This window comes from Pan paniscus, chromosome 7 (genome assembly GCF_029289425.2).
Source record: "Pan paniscus chromosome 7, NHGRI_mPanPan1-v2.0_pri, whole genome shotgun sequence".
Taxonomy (NCBI): domain Eukaryota; kingdom Metazoa; phylum Chordata; class Mammalia; order Primates; family Hominidae; genus Pan; species Pan paniscus.
In genome coordinates this window covers 136,981,406-137,007,477 of record NC_073256.2, presented here as the reverse complement: position 1 = coordinate 137,007,477, position 26,072 = coordinate 136,981,406, and the positions used below count along the sequence as shown (strand labels likewise).

The following is a 26,072-nucleotide window of genomic DNA, read 5'->3' as shown; positions in this document are numbered from 1 at the left end:
TGCTAGGGTATACAGTGAAGGGTAGAGTTGCTGACTCATGATGTTTCAGAATTGCTGAGTCATTACATTTTAGCTTTGGTGAAAAGTGATTTCATAAATTAGTTTGGGAATCACTTCAGTGTGCCTAGAGATTAATCTGAAACATTTAGGCGCTATCCTAATTAACTTACACATATATGCCCAAGTCATCATCAGTACCCACATGGGAAATTGGTACTGTGGTGACTATCCACAGTTTTAAGGAAGGAAACAGAGACTGAAGAAGGTGCTTACAAACATAGAACTGCTAGAGGTGGAGCCCAGAATGTCAGTTTGAGAGAAAATAGTAATTCCTCGAAAGAATGTATGATATAGATGGAGTTTAGAGTTCGCTTTTGAATTTAGCAGGGTGCTAAGTCGACAGAAGGGCACAGAGGGAAAGAACATTTCTGATTTGCTTTCTTTTTTCCTTTACTGGTTTTCACACATGAAGAACAAGTTGGATGAACTCAACAAACGGCTTCATACAAAAGGGTCTACAGAAGGTAAGGGGTTGTTGCAAAACAATCAGATAAGGTTTTTCTCGTTTTCGAAAATCGAAAAGGCTTCTTATTTACATTATAGTGTAAGCACAATATTGTTTAAAATTAGAATTTGTATTTCAAAGTGACTTTCATACCTATCTGGCAAAGGATATTGGTTTATTCCATGTACACAAGATGCCAGCTGTGTAATAAAAAAATTCCAATAGCTTTTCTCCCCTCTCAATAGCTTTTAAGCCCTCTGAAAAATACACAATCCATTTTGTATCTGATGAGTCATAAGACACTGTGGGGCACTCCTATAAATGGAATGATAGTCACAATGATAAATAATAGCAGCTGGTGCCTATCCTGAAGGTATCTACCTTGAGAGTCAGTGTATATATAGATATATATATATTGTGATAGGGAGAGATTCACCAAAGGAATCAAATCAGAACTGCCTCCTCACATGAAGGATCATCTCGAGCCCTAACTCTTACTTTACGTACAATGACAACAAGCACGTATTAGTGAACTTTTGCAAGCTTATGATATGACCAAAAAAAAAAAAAAACTTAGTGATTTTGTACTAAGATGCGTTTCTCGCTCCCATTTTAGGGTGCTGGCTGTAGGCCAAGGGCAGCTTTGCTCCATGTGTATTCTTTATTCTGGAACCCAGGCTGAAGGAGCAGCCTCTATCAGAGACATGTCCTGCTCTTGGTAGAGGGAAAAGAGTGGCAGAAATGTGCACTGGGTCTTAATGCTTCTGCTTTTATGAGGCATATGTCACTCCATTCAGTTTGCTGGCCAAAGCTGAGCACATGATACCAATGGTGTAGGGAAGTACATTTTCTCCACGGGGACTCTATCCTGCAAGTCATATGGCAATGGGTGGAGGCAGTAAATATTGAGGAACAATAACACAATCTACCATGCAGGCTCTTTTTATCTGATTGTGAAGTTTCACAAAATTGGAGGAAAATAGAAGGGGAGGGGAAGCCTCCTATACATGTTACTAAAGTAGATGGGATAACATGTTGAAACAGCCAGGAAATGACTAAAAGTGTATGGAAAATGCAGAAAGAATTCAAGCATAGCAGCCACAAGTCATGCAGCAAAGATGCACGTGGTCAAATTCTCCTGAGAGCATCGCTTGAGTTATTAGCTTACATATGGTTCTGTTTATCATATATGCTCTTTCCAATCTGATTAAGTAGAGTTGAGGAAACCGGTAGAAGATTTGATTTACTTGACTTATTTTTCCTCTTTTAAAGATCTTCATCTGCCTCCTTCTTCCTTTTCTGTATCTCCATCATCCCACTTCTCCCTTTGATCACAGAACACACAGACTCTGGCACAGAACGGAATGAATCTCACTTTGAAGATAGGCCATTGTTGGTAGAAGGCACACAAATCTTTCACAAACTCTACAAGTGATTTGCAATGTTGGACACCTAACCTCTAGTGGACTATAGTGTCATTATAATTAGAACAATTAGAACATTGCTAGAGTCAAAAGATGGGGAGTCTCATGATTCAAGTTTTTCAGATATTTAGTTGCCAAGGCAGATAAATACTACTCAGATGCTTCTCTTCTAAAAGTCACTCATGAAATTAATTATGGTAACTTCTGTTGAACTCCCATGATTTTGCTGATTCAAAGTCTGACTGTTCATGGTACTAAAGCATTTCTGTCTGAGAAAAACATTCCTGCATTTAATTTGTTGGTGGCAGTGTCCTTATATGACAAAACCAGTCTCACAATTCATTATAAACAATAACCTCAGCCGGGCACAGTGGCTCACGCCTGTAATCCCAGCACTCTAGGAGGCTGAGGCAGGTGGATTACCTGAGGTCAGGAGTTTGAGACCAGCCTGGCTAACATGGTGAAACCCCTTCTCTACTAAAAAAATACAAGAATTAGCCAGGTGGTAGTGGCGCGTGCCTGTAATCCCAGCTACGTTGGAGACTGAGGCAGGAGAATTGTTTGAACCTGGGAGGCAGAGGTTGCAGTGAGCTGAGATCGCACCATTGCACTGCAACCTGGGCGACAGAGCGAGACTGTCTTAAAAACAAACAAACAAACAAACAAACAACAACAAAAAACACACACACAATCACTTCAAACTTAAGAGCATAAAAATAAGAGACATCTTCTTAGTGAATCACTGACTCTCAGGGCTATAAGGAGCTATAGTTAGTAAGGTTACATCTCCATTGCTCTGCTCTGAGTGGAACATGAGTTTCTTACTTAAATCCCTGAAGTGTCTTTTTATACCACTGAAGCTTAAAGTTTGTGTATTTTCATGGAAACAAACCCTCATGGATACATTCAGCAAGCATTTGTTGAATACTGACACTGGGCTGGCACTGGTTACTCTGACACAACTGTACCACTGAGAGTTTCTAATTCATGGCTTCAAAGTGGTGGCATAAAATATTAGGGGGGAATCTGGAATAGCTCATGCTATTCTAAGTCTGCTCATGGCCTAGTGGCACCAACCTTTAACGATACAAGAGAGCCTTCAAAAGTATTTGTCTTATTATGTGCAATGCATTTCCTTCCTTAGATGCTGGAATATGTATAAACCTCAATGCTCTTTCTCCTGTTGCTCTCTCCTATCTCTGTCTCTTGGGCTTTGTCTCCTTTTGGGCTCTATCTTGGTCATTTCTTCAGTGGCAAAGCGATGTTTTCTTGGTCTGAGTTCTTTCAGGCCATTATGGTGTTTCCTGTGTCATAAATTTGGCCTCCCATTTAAAATATTCAGTGTCTGCCCTACTGGAGGAGATCCTTGTGAATGTGAACCACCATGTATGTGAGCACACATGTATTATGTTCAGGGCAATTACTTCCCCTTTCTGGGTAACTTTGAATACATATGAAGGCTTTTAAAGTAGTTTGTAAACCTAAACTTCTATACAGATGTAAAGTTGTACTATTTTTATTATTAGTTTTTTAAAACACAGATGTAAGTAGTTGATATTTTTCAGAATATGTCATGAGCTATACATACTTCACCTGTAACATTTATATGTGACTGTTTTAATGGCATATGCTGTAAAATCAGTCATACATCTGTACAAAATACATGAGTAAAAGCTGCATGTTCCAGTAGTGAAACCATCACAGGGGTATCTGTGATAACAAAGAGGTATGTTAAACCAATCTTGGGCAATATTTTGCTGTAAATATTTAAACTGTTATGGAATCAAATCCTTTACTAAAATAAAGAGAAAGAAAAATGTAATCCTCAAAAATGGCGATCTAAGCTGCTTGCTAAACTTTAATATTTCTAGATAGGTGGTAGACTCCAGATCTTAATTGCATGCCTGTTGTTATTTCTGGATCTCATATACCTAATGTCTTGGCCGACTTTCCATGCAATGAAAACTCATTTCCTTGTGGCATTGAATTGATGGATGAATGAATGAATGAAAAGAAAATTTAAAAAATCTCTTGTAGCAAGCAATTCTGGCACTATAGCCAAGTATAATTTTCACTGCAAGAATAATTGCACCATTTATTTTCACCTTGGTCTTTTCTCTATTTACATTGCTATAAAAATGTTTCATATTTTCTTAGGTTAGCCCTCACCATCATCTTTGTGAAAAAGAAATTAAAAATAATTTTAACACCTATGTATACTTGGCTCCTTATCATACACAATGAGAAGTTAGTTTGGATAGGAAAATGACTTAAACACAGCTGGGTGCGGTCAGTGGCTCACACCTGTAATTCCAGGAGTTTGGGAGGCCGAGGTGGGTGGATCACCTGAGGTCAAGAATTCAAAACCAGCCTGACCAACATGGTGAAACCCCATCTCTACTAAAAATACAAAAATTAGCTGGGCATCGTGGCATCCACCTGTAATCCCAGCTACTAGGGAGACTGGGGCAGGAGAATCGCTTGAACCCAGGAGGTGGTGGTGCAGTGAGTCGAGATCTCACCATTGTACTCCAGCCTGGGCAACAAGAGTGAAACTCTGTTTCAAAAAAAGAAAAAGAAAATTGACTTAAACACTAGTAATTCTTGTTAACTTTAAAGCAGAGTCCTGAATATGGCTACAGAGGGAACATCTTCTTTAGCTCTTGTCAATTCTGGAATGTTTCTCATTTGTGTTATTTCTTTGGAGATATTAGTTGTTCTAGAGAAAGAAGGAGATAGCATTCACTCCTGCTTCTGAGTGTTTGTGTCTGCATGTGTATCTGTGTGTTTTTGGGAATACTTGGAAGAAATCAGTACATAGTAATTGTTTATTGTTTATAGTAGAATTCAAGATGAATTTGATGGTAGATTGAATTTTAACAACTTTTACCTAGCAATATTCTTTGCCAGTATTGAGGTAGAGCCCATACCTTTACTAAACAGTACAACTGCAACTGCTACAACTGCAGTTACTTTGGGTTAAAACTAAACAAGGCACTTTACATATTTTGCCTGTAAACAGTGCAACATTCCAGGGAGATATAAAGCTTTGGGAGATTAAGTTACAGAGTACCACAACTATAAAGAGCTGAGATTAGATTTGAACGCAGTTTTATATGACACTGAAGCCCATGTGCTTTCATCTGAAAATGCTTCTTATTCTAAGAGTGGGAATAAAGGGAATATGTCAAAAGAAAATTTAGCTTTTCATATACATTTTGTGGCCTAAGTAGAGAGACTCTTTGCTCAACAAAAAATTTGTATATCAAAGTTTGGAAGTTGCTTCTGAAATACTAGATGCTTTGACAGAAACTACTGTCCTCATTAGCTTCTCAGTAGGCATTACTTGGGCAGAGTTCATGCCTGGAAGTAGTTGGATCTTCTTTCCCATACACTCTCCATAAAATAACCCAGTGGCCAGCACCCAACTGGAGACCACCCAAAAGGCCAAGCAGAAGAGTAATGGCCTGGTATTCTAGTGCTGCTATGCAGCTGAATTATTTTGTGCAAATCATAAACCTCCAGTTCCTTCATCAGTAAGTTGGAGATGATACTACTGACCTGCCCAGTGTACCTTTCAGGGTAACATTAGACAGGTCATATGTAGAAAGCCAAGATTTAAAAAAAAATATATCATTAACTTACCAACAAGTGTTTGCCAAGTAGATATTATGTGATGGGCATTGTTGGAGATGGAAGATACAGTGGTGAGTAAAACAGATGAAGTCCTTGTCCTCATAAAGTTATTGTTCTGTTGTAGGATTTATCCAGTTGATACATTACAGCATAATGTTTTCAAGGTTGGGGTAAGAAAGAACAGGGCACTAAAGAGAGGCCTTAAATCAAATCTCAGAGGAGGTTGAAATGGCAGCAAATGATAATAGGCACTTGTAAGGCAAAGGAGAAAGTATGCAGGAAAAGGAAAGATCTTGGGTAGAGATTTTGTGGTAAGATTTAAGAGCATATTATTGCGGGAGTGTATGTTTTAAAAAAACAAAAAAGAGGAGAGATTTTCATGTGGCTCTCAAGACAGCCTACTCATCTGTGGGAATCTGAATCAGGAAGCTGAGGAGGGAAAAGGAGCACAAACTCCAGTCTCTACGACCCAAATTTGGAATACAAAAAGAATGAGTGCTGGGGAAGTCCACACCACTTAAAAAGATTGGCCTCACAGTATTTTGCCAAGTGTGGTATCTGGAGGAGAACCTTGGCATGTACCAAAACTGCCAGAGACACTATTGTAAACAGGGAACTGGGGCCTGGAATTCCATGACAGGCATTCCCAGCCTGGGAAGACCAGGTTATACTAGATCCATGTGAAGAAATCCTGGAAACATATTGCAGAAGCAGAGGCTTGCAGGCTAGTCTCCAGGGTTGCTGGTCTCGAGATAAAGATCTCAATGTGTGCCGAGAACAAGATTCAAGTACATTTTGTGGCCTGAGTAGAGAGACTTTTTGCTCAACAAAAATGCAGTGGGTGGCTCCCCCAAGATGTCATAAAGACTAGGAGAGTCAGGCTATGACTCTGAACCTGTGATTCTTTGATACTTTGATAAACTGAAAAAATAAAATCTAAATTTTGATTCTGGACCTTAAAATGTGTGTTTCTTACTGCAGAGATGATTCCCCTTTCTTAGATGAAACTGTTAAGCTCCAGGAAGACCCAAGTAGATTTTTTTGGGTCATTGGGGACCTTGGTTGGATTTTTAGGAGGCTGTAAAAACCACTGTATTTTTCCCCTTATTATGCTATTTTTGCTCAGTAATAATTGAGAAAAAGGCAGTCAGATAGTGATACTTTTGTGTTACAGCTGTGTGCCGAAACTTGCAGTTATGACAATAGCTTGGAAGCTATGGAACTCAAATTTCTTTCTTTTTTTTTTTTCTGAGACCGAGTCTTGCACTGTTGCCCAGGCTGGAGTGCAGTGGCACGATCTTGGCTCACTGCAGCCTCTGCCTCCCAGGTTCAAGCAGTTCTGCCCCAGCCTCCCAAGTAGCTGGGATTACAGGCGTGTGCTACCATGCCTGGCTAATTTTTGTATTTTCAGTAGAGATGGGGTTTCACCATGTTGGCCAGGCTGGCTCAAACTCCTGACCTCAAGTGATCTGCCCACCTCAGCCTCCCAAAGTGCTAGGCTTACAGGCGTGAGCCACTACGCCTGGCCAGAACCCAGATTTCTGAAGCAAGTTGAATCTATATATGTAGAGCAGTAGAGTGAGTAGAGATGGAGAAGCTTTATTGAGGAAACCTTTCAGGAGAAAATGAATCTTTTTTTTTTTTTTTTTTTTTGAGACGGAGCCTCGCTCTGTCACCCAGGCTGGAGTGCAGTGGCACGACCTTGGCTAACTGCATCCTCCACATCCTGGGTTCAAGCGATTCTCCTGTCTCAGACTCCCCAGTAGCTGGGATTACAGGTGCGCACCACCGTGCCTGGTTAATTTTTGTATTTTTAGTAGAGACAGGGTTTTGCCATGTTGGCCAGCTAGTCTTGAACTCCTGACCTTAAGCAATCCACCCGCCTTTGCCTCCCAAAGTGTTGTGATTCCAGGCATGAGCCACCATGCCCGGCAGAGAAAATGAATCTTAAGATATCTCTGCCCCTCTTGGGCCCCTCGCCCTTTCTTCTTCATGTCTCTTCCATGAGGGCTGAATATTTGTCATACACTTTTGAGCGTGAAAAGGGACACTATTAACAATTATACCAGGGCAACAGGCATAAAACTGTAACATGGGGCCAGCCTGGTTTAACTTCATATGCTCCTTAAAGGACTTTATTGATGCCACCTTCACTCCATTTCCAGTATTCATCATCCTCTGCATTCCCATCACACTCTGTAACTATCTTTAATATGGTGCAGACCACATGGCATCTGTTATTTGTGCTATGTTTGTCTCTCCCTTTGACTTGTGAGCTCTTTGAAGGTAAGAGCTCTACCTTAATCATCTTTGCCCAGTACCTCCATTCTACAGCGCAAGGTCTGGCACAACCAAGGCGCTCAATGTTTGATGACGAAGAATAATGGATACATTTGGAAGGAGATAGGTGACAGACTTGGCGAAGACTGGAGAAGTTATTTCTGGTAGAGAGAAAGGAAATAGCATATATGATAGTGTAATGTTGCTAACAACGATTGTGAAGAGAGTGTTGCAAATACATTAGCCTTTGTGGAATAGAGTGTTACATTGAATGCTTAGAAATGAGGGAGGATTTAGAGGAAGAGCCAGAGTTAGTAGAGACTATAGATTGTCCAAGATTCTTGTTTGGTGGTTGCTCTAGGGAGGGGTATTGCATATGGGAACATGGCTGCTATTTTGTTGTCCCCTAATGGAATCGATTAGATGCCAAGCTTGAATTTGAGTTTGGAGGACTGTGTGTGGTAACCATGAAAACTTAAATGATGAAAAGAGAACAGCTTCTCAAAGAATTTTGATACTTCTGCTTCCAGCTGAAACCAGGAAATTCAGAGGCAGCAGAAATGAAAACAAGGAAAACATTAATGGAAATTTTGAACCTAGGAAAGGTTTGGTTTGAGTTTTGAAGGAAAGTCTGGGTTGTTTTACTGCCCCTAAGTACTACTGTTACGATTTGCTGGCGTTTTATTTGTTTATTATATTTCATTTATTTAATATTGTCAGATTATGTTCTAATCCTTAGGGGTGGGTCCCCAAATTTGGCAGCTTAACTAAGGCTTCTACATTTACTGCAATGCTGGAGCAGCCGAACTACCCAGAACAGGCTTGTGTTGTAATAGTGTGGGCCGCTTTGTCTCAAATCCGCAGTTCTATCTGGGAGGGTCTTGCAAAGTATTCTACAAAGACTTTTCTCCATTACTTGCATAGAATGGTAAGACTTTAATTAAAGCAACATGTATACATTATTTAATAAGTGTTTTTCAGAACTGATTTTCTCTAGTAGAAAAAATAGTACAAGAATTTATTATTTTTTTAAATTTATCACTTAAGGAATTGTGAATTGCCTAAGCCTCAGTCTCTAAATATTTTGGTCAGTAGGGCCCCACATTTCCAAGAATCTATGGAAGTTTTGACTTTAGCCTATCCAAAGTGGGCAGATCAAGCTCCAGGTATTTATTGCAGAGTGTGGAATGAAGATTTTCATACTGAACTCCCATCTCTTCTTCCGCAAAGAGTAAAGCTTCAGACCTTTTTTTTCCTAAGAAGGGAGCTTTCCTTTGGAGGTCTGAATCTGCACTGGGGGTCTTCATTGAGTTCTTTGGTAACTGACGAGCTTCCCTCTTCTGTACTTAGAAGACCCTCTTGAATGCCCACTTATTTTATCTATACATGTTCCTTTAAGTTCTTACCTAAAGACTTCTCCTCTGTATGACAAAGCTGCTTACTTTAAATGCTCATCACTACTCACTTTTTATGCTGAAGGAATGCATATTTGAGTTGCTGTATGCATACAATGATCAACGTGTGCCTTCTTCTTAATTAAATCATTGGTGTACCTGATAAGCCTCTTCAGGGGTCAAAATAATTAATTCTACAGAAATCCAATCCTACTGGCTTTCCATTCAGCTGAATCATTTCAAAATTTATTACATAATGTTTCCTTTATATACAAATCGTAAATTCTTTACAACTAAAAAAAGCATTCTGTAAATACAGCATTTACATTATGGGTTTGATAACTGTAAGGCTTGACCCATGGTTAGGTGATCAGATCAACCACAAAAGTGTTAGGAAAACTAGCTTGATTAAATTAAGGAGAAGGTGCTATATTAATAATGAGTAAGCTAGCCATTTTAGGTAACTTGACTCTTCCAATATTTCTTTAACATTTGATGTAAAATTTAATATGCATCTAACACAGTTTATTTTTTTTCTTTTTTAGAGAGACACCTCCTCTATGGGCGACCTGCAGTGCTTTATCGGACTAGATATGATATCTTATATCACACTGACTTTGAAAGTGGTTATAGTGAAATATTCCTAATGCCACTCTGGACATCATATACTGTTTCCAAACAGGTCATTGAGAAAACTGGATTTTATAGTTTTTATTTTATTACATTCCTCATGTTAATACAATGATTCCTTGCTTAACAGAATTTTGTCTTAGAAAATATTTTATTTTTTCTTAATGACAGAAATCCTATGTTGGATTTATTGTAAGATATTTTGAATTAGCCTTTATTCAATGTTCTGGTAATTCCATGGGAATATGTTAAACTTTGAAGGTAGATCACTAATTCTTTTATTTTCTTTTACTCTGCCTAAGTCATTGCCCAATAGTTACAGAAACTGCCAAGGTTTGTTTATTTATTTTAATAGACTTTATATTTTAAGAGCACATTTTATTTCTCAGCAAGATTGAGTGTAAAGTGCAGAGTTCCCACATACTCACCCACCCCCCTTCAACCTCCCCCACTATCAGCATCTGTTTTTTTTTTCTAATGTTTTGAGACCGAGTCTTGCTCTGTCTCCCAGGCTGGAGTGCAGTGGCATGATCTCAGCTCACTGCAACCTCCGCCTCCTGGGTTCAAGTGATTCTCCTGCCTCAGCCTCCCGAGTAGCTGGAATTAAAGATGCACGCCACCACACCTGGCTAATTTTTGTATTTTTAGTAGAGATGGAGTTTTGCCATGTTGGTCAGGCTGGTCTCGAACTCCTGACCTCAGGTAATCTGCCTGCCTCGGCCTCCCAAAGTGCTGGGATTACAGGCATGAGCCACCATGCCTGGCCCTTGTTTGTTTTTTAACAAAAGTTTTATGTTGGGGGTTTCAGTTTTGATGAAGATGAGATAAATAGGTATATATCACAAATTAGAAAATGTAATTTGCCAGTTGAGGCATGTTTTAAATTTTTTAATACAAAGGAGGAGAACACTTCTACTGCCCCAAACACAGTTTATTGTTGATATGTACTGTGTACACATATGTATGTTCTTGTACATTCTATACACACACACACACACACACACACACAGATAAATAGTCTATTTAGAGGAGATACATCTATATTGTTTCTAAGAGTGTTATTTTATAAGTTATCTTCAATGAGATTCTATTCATTATTTCAACAGTGGGATTTCTGCTTTATGTTCTGCTTTCTATATTGTTTTTCTTAAGACTTTGATAAAGAGAGTTATGTTGATTAAAAAAAGTTTGAAAACTTGTGGCTTACTGTACTTAAAACTAAGGACTTTTAAAAAGAAGTCAGACTATCAAAGATAAAAAAATTTAAAAAAGGAGTCAGACTATCAGACTACAAGCATAGGAGAAGCCAGAGGGGTTTTGATTTCAGCCGTTCGTAACAGAGCCACGGCATTGCTGAGTGCCTCTGACTCCCGTGCAGGCTGAGGTTTCCAGCATTCCTGACCATCTGACCAGTTGCGTCCGGCCTGATGTCCGTGTTTCTCCGAGTTTCAGTCAGAACTGTTTGGCCTACAAAAATGATAAGCAGATGTCCTACGGATTCCTCTTTCCTCCTTGTAAGTTAAGAATATCAAGATCTGATGCCTTCTGAGGGATGTCACATTGTGCAATCTTGGTATTTGGAATTTCAGTGGCTTGGGTTTTCTTCAAGAGAGGGTGCTCAGAAGATTATCTAAATGAATTTTTATGGGATCCTTCCAAAATCAGCCAAAAAGTGACTAGCTTTCAAAAAAATCTAATTCTCCAGGGGAATTCTAATGTGCAAGGGAATCTTCTGTGTCTCGCCTTACATTATTAAATGAGAATCTGAAAAGGAAACAGTGAATCATTAAGACACTAGTCGTTTATGTAATACTATAGAGGGGATCTCTTAAGATTACTTGAGGCCAGGCATGAGCCACCATTGTAATCCCAAAGTAATTCCAGCACTTTGGGAGGCCAAGGTGGGAGGGTTGCTTGAGTCCAGGAGTTCGAGATGAGCCTGGACAACATAGCAAGACCTTGTCTCTAAAAAAATTAAAAAATTAGCTGAGCTGGTGGCACACGCCAGTAGTCCCTGATACTCTGGAGGCTGAGGTGGGAGGATCCCTTAAATCTGGGAGACTGAGGCTACAGTGGGCTGTGATCAGGCCACTGCACTTCACCCTGGGTGACAGAGCAAGATTCCATATTAAAAAAAAAAAAATCTGAAGCCCTTAAACCATCTCTCATTACCTTGATGATTATTTTTTAAGTCGAAATGGCACTGATGAAATCAAGGAGTTATTTTACATAATGTTGATAGACTCAAGAAGTAGATAGTAAGAAAAAAACATTGTAAATGGCTCTTGGGAGAGAGCTATTGAGTGAAGAAGAGACTGAGTGGGAGGGGAGTAAGGAGATGTTGTATAAAGCAGTTAGGAGTAGGAATAAAAGAATAGATTCATTTACTTCATGTTGTTTGGACCATTTAAGAAAATTCTACCCACCCCTTTTTTTTTAACTGATATAGATTTTGGTAAGCAATGTATACTATTTGTTTTCCTAATGTTTAGATCTGAGCTCTTCACCAGAGGCTAAATATGATGCATTCCTTGTAACCAATATGGTTCCAATGTATCCTGCTTTCAAACGTAAGTCCAATATTTACCTAATACACTGTTATTTATGAAAATAAACATTTCTAAATTTACCCCTTACCTTTTCTATCTCTGTTACTTTTAATAAGAATACTTTTCATGTGTTTAACCTTTATAATTTTTGAGGACTTTTCATGTAAACTTTCTACATTGATGTAAATTTTGATTTCATGTAAACTTTCTACATTGATCCAAAATTTGAATCTGTGAGGAAGGTTGGCTGGTAGTTTATCCCCGGTTTGTAATTAAGAAATTGATATCACAGAAAATGACCACAGGTCATGCATGGTAGAAACTGAACTAACCCAAGTTTGTGTTTTTCTTCTAATCTGCTTGTTATTTTTATTTCAATACTTATTATCTTAATGGTTAAAAAGGGTCTTCACTATATTTTGAAAGCCACTTGATATTTAACAGCATCTGTATTTATTTGTTGAGCATTGCAGTAAAAGCTAGTAGCACCTCTTCCTCTTGGGGTGATAACATTTTCTGAATGTTGGCCCTGAAACCCAGCAAGAGCCGAAAGGACCTTCTGAATCATCAGAGTGTTTATTTCAGATGATTTTAGTCCTGTACCAATTATTTTAGTTTCTTTGAACATTTGTAATGTCTTTGTACCTGACATAAATATTTGTGGATGCTGGTGAAGTCAAGAATTGTATAGGCACAATGAGCTCGGGCACAAAAAACCAAGTTCCTGGAGTGTGACCACAGGCTGTGTGATCATAGAAATGTCATTAAATCTCTCATTTGTGAAATTAAGAGAGATGATTGCATGACCTCTAAGGTTTATATGGATTTCTGACTTAATTATCCAATGGCGAAAGCACTGCATTTTTTGTTTCTGTTAACTATTCATCTATGTCTCCATCCTCATTCATCCATCCATCCCCCTGTCCACCCATCCATCCTTTTATCTATCCATGTGTTCAAAGATAGAGTAAGCATTATGAAGTAGCTTTTACCACCTTTCAGTACATTTGTAGTGAACAGAACTTAAATCGTTATGGGAAAGGTAGGAAAAGGAAGCACCTCTATGTGCTTCAACTTGATGGAGGAGGTTCAGGCTGTGTTATGTAACTCTCAGGGCTGAAAGGGAGTCTCAAAATAGGAATGGGCGATTGTGGAGTGTCAGCTACAGTGGCGGGCCTCCACAGCTTAACATTGGTGAAAAGGGCCACACGGTTTAGAGAAAAAAATGTTTATTTGATGTCCTAGTTAGTAAACGAAGGTTTATTCAAAGAGAATTTATTGCTTATGAGTGAAAAATTAAAGTATGCTTTTAAAAGGTTTCTTGGTTTGTTCTCAGACCCAACTGAGAAGCATTTCAGAAACTCACATAGTTACATTTATCACAATGTTACATAGAATGCAGCTTCATTTAATTTCTGCAAATCAGGGTTCTCTGGATTTCTTTATTCTTTATTGATGTGTTTTTTTGACCAAATGGTAATCAAGGCAACACACAGTACCACCCTGAGGCTGGTGTGGAGAAGGCCTTTCATAGAGAGCTTGCTGTTCTCCATGAGGGGGGTGGTTTTTCACATGCCACATTTCTGTAGGCCTGGCCTTTTGACTGTTCTCATTGTTGTTTCTTTCCTTCTCTTCCTCTCCATTTTTTCTTAATGCTTAAGTTAACATTTGAACTCCTTTCTTACTGTCTGGCTTCTTTCTTGACTGCAAATAATTATCTAAGGTATTTTGGCTCTTGTGGGCTGCTCTGCCATTCAGAGTTTCAGAAGGCAGGAAGAGCAATTGAAGCAGTATGAGAAGGATGGCCAGGTACTTTTTAATAAGGGGAGGGAAGAGGGGTTAACAGCCAGAACCGCATGACACCCATGTTGAAGACAGCATGGCGAATTCGATCTAATATTTCAGAACCAACCCATTGCTTGCCTATCCTGTCTGCTTCTGTTATTCTCTTGTTTTTCTCCATTTCCATTCTGCTCCTCTGGTTGGCCATTATGGAAATTAGAGGCAGGGGGATAAGGCAGTTCTCTGCAGGGGATGACAGTGAAAGTGAGAAAGAATTATAGAGGAGAAAGCAGACATGCACAGATCCAGGAATGTTTTTCAAGCGAAGGAAAGAGCAAGTGCAAAAGCTTAGCCTGAAATAACTTAGGGGAAAAGTTAGGTGACAGGAAGAAAGTCTTGCGAGTGATAGGGAAAGGGGTAGGAAGTAAATTCACAGAGGTAGGCAAAGATCATGGTGGAGGGTTGGGATTTCACTCTAATTACAATGAAAAATAATCTGGAGTGTTGGAAATGGGTGGTGTGTGTGTGTGTGTGCATGCGCGTGCAAGAGAGATGATCTGACTTATGGTGTAAAAGGCTCCGTCTGGCTACGATATGGGGGAGTGGGCTACAAGGTACAAGGGAAGTAAACGTTTCACAGGGAACCCAGGGAATAGTCTTTTGTGGTGTGATAGTTCACTTCAGAGAGGATGGTAAGTTAGACCAGGATAGAGCAGTGAAAAGATGAGAGGTGGTCAAATTTGGGATAATTGGGATGTACTTTGGTGATAGCACTGACAGGAATTGTTCACATGTGTCTATAGCTAGGAGAGAAAGCAAGGATGACTCTTAGGCTTTTGGCCCAAACACCTGGGTGAGTGCCAGAGCCATTGATTATGATGGAGAAGGCGAGGGTTGGGGCAGGATTAGGAAGGAACATTAAAACTTCTTTTGCTTGACATGAATATTAGGTATTCCAGTGCATTAGGAGGTAGGTGGTTGGATAACATGTCTGGATCTCCAGGAAAGGTCAGGGGTAAAGCTTAAACCTGGGAACTAGCATATTGATGAGATATGAAGGACGAGAAGAAAGAGTAAGGCCTTATTTTCATTACTCTGAAACACCATACTTCCTCTTTTGCACATTCTGTTCCCTCTGCCTGGCGTGTTCTGCCTGGGAAACACCACCTACTTATCCATGCTTCAGATCTCAGCTTGGGAGGATCCTTTCCTGACTTTTGAACTACGTTAAACTCCCCTACCATTGTTTCATAGCTCTACACTGTTCCCTTTGCTGGTTTGTAAATGACACATACACTGGTAATGCCATAGAATTGATTCATCTCATGAATCACGACAGCTCTCTTGTCTCTTGGCTTGTGAGATTTGGCTCGTAGCATGCATCCTAGAGAGAATTTGGCCAGAGTAAGGAGTTTTCTTCATGAATAATTGATTTTTGGATTTTTGTCTTTGCACAGGGGTCTGGAATTATTTCCAAAGGGTATTGGTGAAGAAATATGCTTCGGAAAGAAATGGAGTTAACGTGATAAGTGGACCAATCTTCGACTATGACTATGATGGCTTACATGACACAGAGGACAAAATAAAACAGTAAGCGTTTCATTTCTACTCAGTGTGTGATTCTTAAGTCCAAATATCTCACTCAAGAAGTTTTTCAAATATTCATACACTAGAGAAGAGATGACACCCCTTAAGTTTTTTGAATTTTTCTATATATATATATATATATATATATATATATATTTTTTTTTTTTTTTTTTTTTTTTTTTTTTTTTTTTTGAGACGGCGTCTTGCTCTGTTGCCCAGGCTGGACTGCAGTGATGTGATCTCGGCTCACTGCAACCTCTGCCTCCTGGGTTCAAGTGATTCTCCTGCTTCAGCCTCCTGAGTAACTGGGATTACAGGCATGCACCACCACATCCAGCTAATTTTTGTATTTTTAGCAGAGACGGGGTTTCACCATGTTGGCCAGGCTGGTCTTGAACTCCTGACCTCAAGTGATCTACCCTCCTCGGCCTCCCAAAATTCTGGGATTCCAGGTGTGAGCCACTGTGCCCAGCCTGAATTTATCAATTCTTTTGATTAAATGGGCATTGGTGGTGGGAATGGAATTTTGGGTTTTGTGGTAAATAAATGCACTTTTTTATTCTATGAAAAAAATGTATTAAAGGATTTAATTTTGTTTAGTCATTTCTTCAACAGCTCTTCAATGGGAAGATGACCATTCCCACTTATCTTCATTATTTGGGTGGGACTTAAGAATCCCTTAGATTTTCTGAGTCGGTACCTCTCAGTAGCAAAGTGCGTATGGACTTGGATTGAATCTGGTTGTCTCTGTCTCTTTGGTGCTGTTGGGCATATAAAAGCCATTATCTGTTCTCATAAGGGACCCCACAGTCTAGTGGAGAAGGCAAGATTTAGAGTGATTGGGATGTATTTTCATTGTATAAAATTAAATAATAACATTCTGAATTTGTCAACAAATTTGTTGACAAATTCAGAATGTTATTATTTAATTTTATACAAGCATGAAACAATCAGCAGCCCAGAGTATAAGAGGGTTTAATTGTGATTTAGAGATAATTACAGAATAAATTGCTATTTATAAATACAGATAAATAAGATAGAAATTATCTTACTTCTTTTCCAGTCATTCTGAAGAGAAATTTTGTGTAAATTGCACATTTATTTTATTGCTGATCACTGTTAGCCAAAATGAAATTAGTAGTTAAATCATAATTTTAATATTTGGAAAATGAATAAAATTAAGATAATAGAAAACCAGGCAAGGAATTATGAATTTCTGTACTGATCTCTACAGGAAAATATTTTTTATACCTCTAGGTCCATCATTAGCACTGGGTCCTTAGTACTTCCTTTGGCAAATGAGTTCTTTGTATCAAGTTCTGCATCTCATTGTAGCTTGAAAGGGTCATTATTCTCCTAGCTCTAATGTCTCTTGCCCCGGTCCATTTTATACAACTCTAGGAAAGTTATCTTCCTGAAACATGGAACTAATAATGAATGACACTCCCTAGCACAAAAACCTTTAATGGAGCATTACTACCTAAATAATAATGCCCCAGTCCATATCCTGGCACTCAGAACCCACCATAATTTGGCTTTTATTGACTCTTCCAGCCTTTCATTTCTACTGCATTGGCCTATTCACCATTACCTGTCTCCAATTCTTAGATCAATCCATTTTCTTTGCCTGGAATATCTTTCTTACTCTGCCAGGTTGAGGAGTGAGGGGATTCCAGGCAAAGAAAACATTATTTTCAAAGACATAGAAGTGGGCTAGTGCTTAGAAGTGAAAAATGATTCAATTGAATGGGGATTAATTTTAGTGACTTAGGCAATATTCATTGATCACCATTTAAAAAAGAAAGCTTCAACATCAACTCATCAACTGTGACTTCGTTTTACCTTCCTGTTTCAGGTACGTGGAAGGCAGTTCCATTCCTGTTCCAACTCACTACTACAGCATCATCACCAGCTGTCTGGATTTCACTCAGCCTGCCGACAAGTGTGACGGCCCTCTCTCTGTGTCCTCCTTCATCCTGCCTCACCGGCCTGACAACGAGGAGAGCTGCAATGTGAGTTTACAGAGAGAGTCCTTTAGGATTTGCTTCCATAGTTCACCTTTGTTTCTTACTTTATATTTCCATCATTGAACTAGAACATACTTATTATAAAGCATTCACCCTAAACAGAAAAAAGAAAGGAACCAAACAGAACTTTGCTTAACACGTAGGAATTTTGCCTTCTAATGACTCTTTATTTTTCAATGTATGTGTGCATTTAACATAATTCTATCAATGTGTACAATTTTGAGAAATAAATGTCCAAATGTTTTTCATTTTGCAAAAGAAAGTGGAGAATGACAAAATTTTATAAAAAAGTAGAAACTAGCAAAATTTTGATAATTGTTGAAGCTTGGTAAGGGGTCATGGAATTTTATTATATTACTCACTTCACTTTTCTGGATGTTTAAAAATTTCCATATTAAAAACTTTTTTCTTTTTTAGCTCTGTCACCCAGGCTAGAGTGCAGTGGTTTGATCTTGGCTCATTGCAACCTTCACCTCCTGTGTTCAAGTGATTCTCCTGCCTCAGCCTCCCGAGTAGCTGGGATTATAGGCGGGCACCACCATGCCCAGCTAATTTTTGTATTTTTAGTAGAGATGGGGTTTCACCATGTTGGTCAGGCTGGTCTTGAACTCCTGACCTCAAGTGATCCACCTGCCTTGGCTTCCCAAAGTGCTGGGATTATAGGCATGAGCCATTGTGCGTGGCCCATAATGAAAACTTTTTTTTTTTTTGAGGCGGAGTCTCACTCTGTCACCTAGGCTGGAGTGCAGTGGTGTGATCTTGGCTCACTGCAAGCTCTGCCTCCCGGGCTCACGCCATTCTCCTGCCTCAGCCTCCTGAGTAGCTGGGACTATAGGCGCCCACCACCACGCCCAGCTAATTTTTGTATTTTTAGTAGAGACGGGGTTCCACCGTGTTAGCCAGGATGGTCTCAATCTCCTGACCTCGTGATCCGCCCACCTTGGCCTCCCAAAGTGCTGGGATTACAGGCGTGAGCCACTGCACCCAGCCATGAAAACTTTTTAATACACACACACACACACACACACACACACACACACACAAAGCAAGAGCAAGCGAGAAAGAAATCTATACCTTACTAATCAGGTTTGCTACTAGTTATGATGGAGGTGTAACAGTCACTGTTTTTTCAGATAGCACAGATGACTCCTGATTCACTCATCCTGTGGGGAGACAGCTAGGATGCAGGATGGCATCATGAAAACACTAGGGAGGAAGACAGGAGCCATGCTATATGCTCCTGGCCCTGTACTAACTTGACACTCAGGGACAAATGGAAAAATCTTCAGGTCCTTTTACTTTGATGGAAAGTTTGTGCTCAAAGGTTGATTTTAGAAGTAATGGTCTATGCTTTCGTTTCACATGACAGAAGGAGTAGAGATGTAATCTACAGAAGATAATCTTTAGTCAACAAGTACTACTCAAATTCCTAAGTTGTATAAGGTACTCTAGGAGAAACAAGAGTGTATTAGACAGAGTCACTATTCCTAGGCAGCCCACAGAGTGGGTCAACAAATAAAACAGGTATGGAAATTGCAACACTGAAAGGCAAGGAGCCACAAGAATAGCTTCAATAGAGATGATCAGCTTTGTGGGCAAGATAGTTTTTGATCTGTTGACTTCAATTATGGGTGAAGATTGAGGCTATGAATGTAGAAGAAAATTAGAAAGTTTAAATATATCCCAGAAAGTGAATTAAGTTTTGCCTGAATATTAGAAATGAGGGCAAATAGTGGGAGAAAAGATTTTAAAAGTTGATTGGAATCAAATTTTTTAAAAGTAGTAGTAGTAATAGTAGCTATAGTAGATATCATAGCAGGAGCAGTAGTAGTAGTTGTTACCATTTATTGAGTACATGTTGTGATCCGATTATGTGTAGGTCCTCTACATATATTATTTCTAATCATATAACCATAGTATGAGGCAAATATGTATATATATGATCTCTCCCCTGCCTTTTTGTTAACTGTTGAGAAATTTATAGCTACTAAGGGGAAAGTATGTTGTGTGGTTACTTGGTTAGTCAGCAGAAGAGCAGAGCTTTAGATTTAAGGCCTCTGACTCCAAGAGCCCATCCTCTTTCCAATTTATCAGACTTCCATAGTAGAACCTTGGGAATTTAGGAATTTTTTTCTTACGGTTCAGGCATTAGGTACCCAAGGAAAATGTTTAGTTGGAAGAGCAACGTTTTTGGCTCTGCTTTAGGAAGATAAATTTGAAATGGAGGAGACTGAACATTGTGCTCAAAGGACTTAGGCAAGATTCACAGGAGTGAGGCAAGAGAGAACTTGAACTGGGGTTGTGGTCTTGGAGATCTAAAATGAAGGATGGAAGACAGCAATATTATACTTGAAGGATCCATAGGGTTTTATAAATATTGGGAATGGGTGGTAGAGAAATGTGGAAACTGCAAGTGAGAGACAAGCTGTTATCAACTTACTGGCTTGGCCCTCTCAATTTTGGTTGTTTACAACCAAAAACCCCCAGGTGGATGTAATGCTTCCGTATAACATGGTATACATTCTCTGAGCTTCAGTTTTATTAGAAACTTGTAGGGAGGTGAAATTCTTGCAAAACATTAAACTGTTGTATTATGGGATAAAAATAAAAATTGCCATACAGTTCTAAGATGAAAAGACTACAAAGGTATTTCATATACATAGCAGGCCATTTAAGGTGTACCTAGATTCCTGGGGAATACATGTTCAAGTTCGGTCATTAGAGGAATTTGGTGATGGGGAGTTTTAAAAATACTGCTCTAAACTCGGTACAAAGGATGTTCTGTAATTGATCTAAATTTTATATCTGATAAATGAAATCCACTGAAGTCCTCACAGGTTTTCCTCTCCCTACTGGTTCCTGACTCTGCACAGAGTCTGGAGGCACTTCTTGTAGAGTTCATGGCCAGCATGCTTCTCGTTGAAGGGTCACCTGTTCATGTAGAAGCTGTCCTTGCTGTGAATTTTACCTTAAAACTGCTGGGACTTGAATTCACAAACCTGGGGAGAAAGTCAGGGAGAAAAGACAGGTGAAGAATAAATGTCCATAATGAGGAAGACAGCAAGCAAGTTCATGGATTGTGCTTTTGTTTGCATTAATATTCTAAGTGATTTATTTTTAAAGTCTTTCCTGTCCTCCCTACCTTGCTGTTCATGAACTTTTATTTGAATTGTCTTAGTTTTGCATCTTGCAGCACAGTCTTCATCAGCGAATGCTTCTGTGGATTGCCAGCTCACATCAAGGCAGAAGATATTTCCTTCACATGCCACATAGCTAGTATTTCCTAATGATGAATTATAGAACAGATTTCAGAGTGTGAGAACCAGAAGAGACTGCCTCTCCAATGAAATTGGCAAATCACTTCCCAAGGAAAGAAATAGCAAAAGACAGATGTTTTTGCAGAATTCTTATAATCCCAGCTAGCCATCATTTAAATTAGGAAAAACCTTTTCACCCCTGTCCACACATTCAAAATGACTGCATTTACAAAGAAAAAAATTGGACTGACTGACCATTGAAAAATCAAACAAATGAGCTGAATATGAAAATTCTCCCAAAATACAGGCTCATGCTTGCCCTGCTTACTCTGAGGGGGTCCTGACCCATCTGGAGACCTCCTACTTCGTTAATTATAGGGTCACGTTGAGGACTGGTCAGTACCATTGTGGGTAGAGTTATATTTAGGTCTTTCCTTTCCTGTGAATCGCAGAGATCTTGGTTAGGTTGGGTTAGGAGGGTGGGACATGAAGGTTAAAATTCTTACCTCCCCAGCCTGCAAAGCAATTTCTTCCCCTTTCTTCATTTTGCCTGAGATGGCCAGGCATCAGTTTCCTGAACCAACACCCTCCCGAACATATTTAGCACTGGCACAAGCTGCTGCAGTTCCCTGTCCAGGTTTGTGTGGGTTGGAGCTTTCCGAGAAAGCCCATTGCAGGTTCTTGGGCTTTGGTGGATAGTTCATTGAGACCACTGGTGGTAAAGAGTTGGATGAGGGCATGTCTGAATATTCCCAGACCTGGGACATGCAGCCACCCTTCAACTTGTAGAAGGGCTTTTGGAAGCCATTGCAATTCCAGAGGCATTTGTGAATGGAATTACTTGCAAAGGCCCTCCTGCTCAATGTCTACTAATGAAAGTAGACACTGCTCCATATTCACAGAGCTCTCAGATCTCACTCTTTCCCTCAACTTCCCACAAAAATGAAAGAAGCTATTTTTGAGATGCAAAGAACTGCTTCCCTGAATTACCTTTTAGTTTCAAGTTAGACATGAAATAAGTTGTTTGATGTAGGACATCTGAATGTCTTTCATCTGCAACTTGTGTCAGTGGGGCAATTTTTGGCAAGCAGCTGAGGCAGAGATTCACTTTCTTTCTTCCGTGTTTCCTTGCTTTACCTTTCCCCCCCTTCTTCCCTCCTCTCCTCCCTAACCTCCCAGGGAGCTGCAGAAGTAAGCATTATTATCCTTGTGAACCAAGGAAGAAACTGAGGCCTCAAGAAGTCAAGTAGCTTGACCAAGCTCTCATAGCCAAGAAGTAGTACAGCCTCATTTCCACCTCTGGCCTGTTGGGCCCTATAGAGTGCCAGATGTGTCAACTGAGCGGCTTCGAGTTGACCTCATTTTTCAAATAGCAATTTATGCATTCTAGTAGATGACGTAGTTGAGGCAGCAGTTTCTTTTGAAAAACTAGGAATGCACACACATCATTTCGTGCATTAGGCTTAAGTTCTTCACCTTCCTTGGGAAGCAGAAGCATATTCCAAGTTACTTGTACTCTGTGCTCAATATTGCAATTTGACAGCTTGGAAAAGAAACAAATTACTGAATTCTCTAGGGCCTTTGGTTTTCCTAATTTGATTTATGTTCTGAGAACCTATTGAGTCAAATGCCCTCTGACACCACATGTCTCGTTTATTTGGTACAGTTAATTGCTGTTGAAAATGTTTACAGCCAAGGGCAGGTATTTGTGGCACATTACCCATAGGAATGCGGTAGAGTGGCAGGGAGGCCAGGAAGGATCAACATGCATTGGCTCTGTGTGCAAGAGTGCACAGAGGTCATTTGTGGACTTGGAGTAAACTGACCATTTGGAGAAACTCCTCTGGAAAATTCTGATTCTGATTTTGTTCTATTTCCATTGCAGAGCTCAGAGGACGAATCAAAATGGGTAGAAGAACTCATGAAGATGCACACAGCTCGGGTGCGTGACATTGAACATCTCACCAGCCTGGACTTCTTCCGAAAGACCAGCCGCAGCTACCCAGAAATCCTGACACTCAAGACATACCTGCATACATATGAGAGCGAGATTTAACTTTCTGAGCATCTGCAGTACAGTCTTATCAACTGGTTGTATATTTTTATATTGTTTTTGTATTTATTAATTTGAAACCAGGACATTAAAAATGTTAGTATTTTAATCCTGTACCAAATCTGACATATTATGCCTGAATGACTCCACTGTTTTTCTCTAATGCTTGATTTAGGTAGCCTTGTGTTCTGAGTAGAGCTTGTAATAAATACTGCAGCTTGAGTTTTTAGTGGAAGCTTCTAAATGGTGCTGCAGATTTGATATTTGCATTGAGGAAATATTAATTTTCCAATGCACAGTTGCCACATTTAGTTCTGTACTGTATGGAAACACTGATTTTGTAAAGTTGCCTTTATTTGCTGTTAACTGTTAACTATGACAGATATATTTAAGCCTTATAAACCAATCTTAAACATAATAAATCACACATTCAGTTTTTTCTGGTTTTATTTGGCTTTTATTTCACTTATAAATTAGAGGGTTTGTTTCAGGTGTATTCATGCGTGTAAGGAACACATGTCTTGTACTAGGCCCTTTTCCTGGTTGCTTATATGACATTTAACCACAGTGGTCTGGATGAGATGGTTTAGGTACATATCTATAGGAAATCAGAAGGGCAGAGGGAAAGAGGAATTAGAAGCACTTCTGAATACAATCTCTCAATGTATCTCTTTTAAAAATATTTTGAAGTTTGGAAAAATATTTTGAAGTTTTGACCAAGTTGGTTGAAAACTGTAAGTATTAGATTCAACTTAAACTGCCTTGAACAAATATTCTGTACAAGGTATTGACCTAAGAACCCTGGAGGATATAAAGAGAAATAAGACAGTGGGATGAGATATGGATATAAACATGTAATTAGCCAATCCAGGTAGAGAATAACAAATGCCAAGTAAAAAGTATTAGTAACAACACAATAGGACAGAAAGGTCTGAATAGTAATATGTGGGGGTAATTTTAAATGGACATAGTTATAGCTTTAAATACTAATGATGCATGGAGTGAAGAAGTCATTAAAAAATTTTCAGTCTTTCAAATTGTGGCATAAAGACTCAGAATAGTGTTGTTATATCTCTAACAGTTGTTAATCTCCCTTAAATAAAGAAAACAAGGTCTGGCGCAGTGGCTCGTGCCTGTAATCCCAGCACTTTGGGACACTAAGGCAGGCAGATTCACTTGAGGTTAGGAGTTCAAGACCAGCCTGGCCAACATGGTGAAACGCCATCTCTACTAAAAATAGAAAAAAAAAAAAAAAAAATCCCTGCATGGTGGTGGCACATGCCTGTAATCCCAGCTACTTGGGAGGGTGAGGCAGGGGAATCGCTTGAACCCGGGAGGCAGAGGTTGCAGTGAGCCAAGATAGGCCCACTGCACTCCAGCCTGGGTGACACAGTGAGATGCCATCTCAAGAAAAGAAAAAACAAGCAGACAAAAAAATCAGAAGAAAATAGCCTATTTTTTGTTTTATTTATTTTTAATTGTTCCCTTTTATGGTCAGTGAAATGGGTTTTAATTTCTATAAATTTTCCTTTAAAAATACATTAAGAAGAAAGACATTATGTCAAAAATAATTTACATCAAAAGTAGCGCAGTAAATTTGATGGTATTGGGGATATGTGAAAAATTGGGAAGGCGGTAAGGGAAAAACTGATGTCCTGGAAACAGGGCTGTAGGACTACACTGGAAGAAGTGATCATGGTGATACCAATGTGGCTGTATTTATGGAGCTTTCACTATGTTCCAGGCATGCCTCTGGCACTTCCTGTGGTTTGTCTTTGAATGCTGAAAAAGTGGGAAGCTCAGAGAAGATTTCATGGAAAGAGGAAGAATGAAGATATGAATGAGGAAGGATGCATTGGGCTTTGGAGTTTGGGGTAGGGTGAAAGCGTGGTAGAAATGAATTAGAATATGATTCATTATTCATTTAATATTTAACAATAATTTATTGAGCATCTACTATATGCCAGGTTGAGCATCCCAAAGCCGAGAATCTGATATCTGAAATGTTTCCAAATCTGAAATTTTTCAAGTGCCAACACAATGCACAAAGAAAATGCTTGTTGGGACATTGTGGGTTTCAGATTTTTGGATTTGGGATGCTCAACCTAGGCATAATGCAAATATTCCAAAATTTGAAAAATCAAAAATCCAAAACACCTCCTGACCCAACCATTTCAGATAGACAAGGGATACTTTCCATTGAGGATAAAACAGTGAATAAATAAACATAGTTCCTGGCTCATAGAACTTGCACTTTAATGAAAGAGACCCTTTTAAACACCTCCAATTATATGTTATATGTGCTGTGAAAGAATTAAACAGGTGGAGGAGAGTAACAAGAAGGTGGAAAAGGAATGGCTTCATAGGTGACTTTCTAGCCAAGACCTAGGAGATGAGAAGAGCTGGCCTCTAGAAAAAGAGGGACAAAAATGAAGAGCATGGTCAAGGACTGGGGTCGGGAAAGATCTTAGGATGTGTGAGAATCTGAAAGAAAACAGATGAGCCTGAATGAAAACAGATGTGCCTGAACACAGTGGTGAGGTGGGTTGGGATCAGGTCAGGTCTCATTGAGGCCCAATAAGCTCCACTGAGGCATTTTGATTCCACCCTAAATGCAACGAGTAATAATAGAAAAGTCTCGGACAGAAGTGTGATGGGATCTGATTTAAGGTCTCACTCAGTACATGAACCCCATGTATTAGGTTCGTGCACAAATTAATTGCCGTTTTTGCCATTAAAAGTGATGACAAAAACGGCAATTAATTTTGCACCAACCTAATAATAATCACATGCTATGCTCTAGATATAATGCCACATAAAAATACATCTGAGGCTGGGCACGGTGGCTCACGCCTGTAATCCCAGCACTCTGGGAGGTCGAGGCAGGCGGATTACGAGGTCAGGAGATCGAGACCATCCTGGCTAACATGGTGAAACCCCGTCTCTAC

The 26,072-nt window shown here is 39.4% G+C and overlaps 1 protein-coding gene across 16 annotated transcripts in view; it reads left to right on the top strand.

Annotated features, from left to right (window-relative positions):
- ENPP2 (ectonucleotide pyrophosphatase/phosphodiesterase 2) overlaps positions 1-23,562 on the top strand; it is a 116,660-nt gene extending 93,098 nt beyond the window's left edge. For 8 of the 16 annotated variants that reach the window (XM_063606466.1, XM_063606465.1, XM_063606472.1 and 5 more), the window contains 8 exons: positions 473-524; positions 8,376-8,450; positions 9,785-9,921; positions 11,248-11,383; positions 12,362-12,439; positions 15,658-15,790; positions 17,643-17,799; positions 22,957-23,562. In XM_063606466.1, coding sequence (XP_063462536.1) covers positions 473-524; positions 8,376-8,450; positions 9,785-9,921; positions 11,248-11,383; positions 12,362-12,439; positions 15,658-15,790; positions 17,643-17,799; positions 22,957-23,127 — 939 coding nt within the window. In that variant the 3' untranslated portion in view covers positions 23,128-23,562. The remainder of the gene's footprint in view (positions 1-472; positions 525-8,375; positions 8,451-9,784; positions 9,922-11,247; positions 11,384-12,361; positions 12,440-15,657; positions 15,791-17,642; positions 17,800-22,956) is intronic. The other 8 variants (XM_055116882.2, XM_063606471.1, XM_063606470.1 and 5 more) reach the window with 1 other exon arrangement.
- Positions 23,563-26,072: the final 2,510 nt, after the last annotated feature.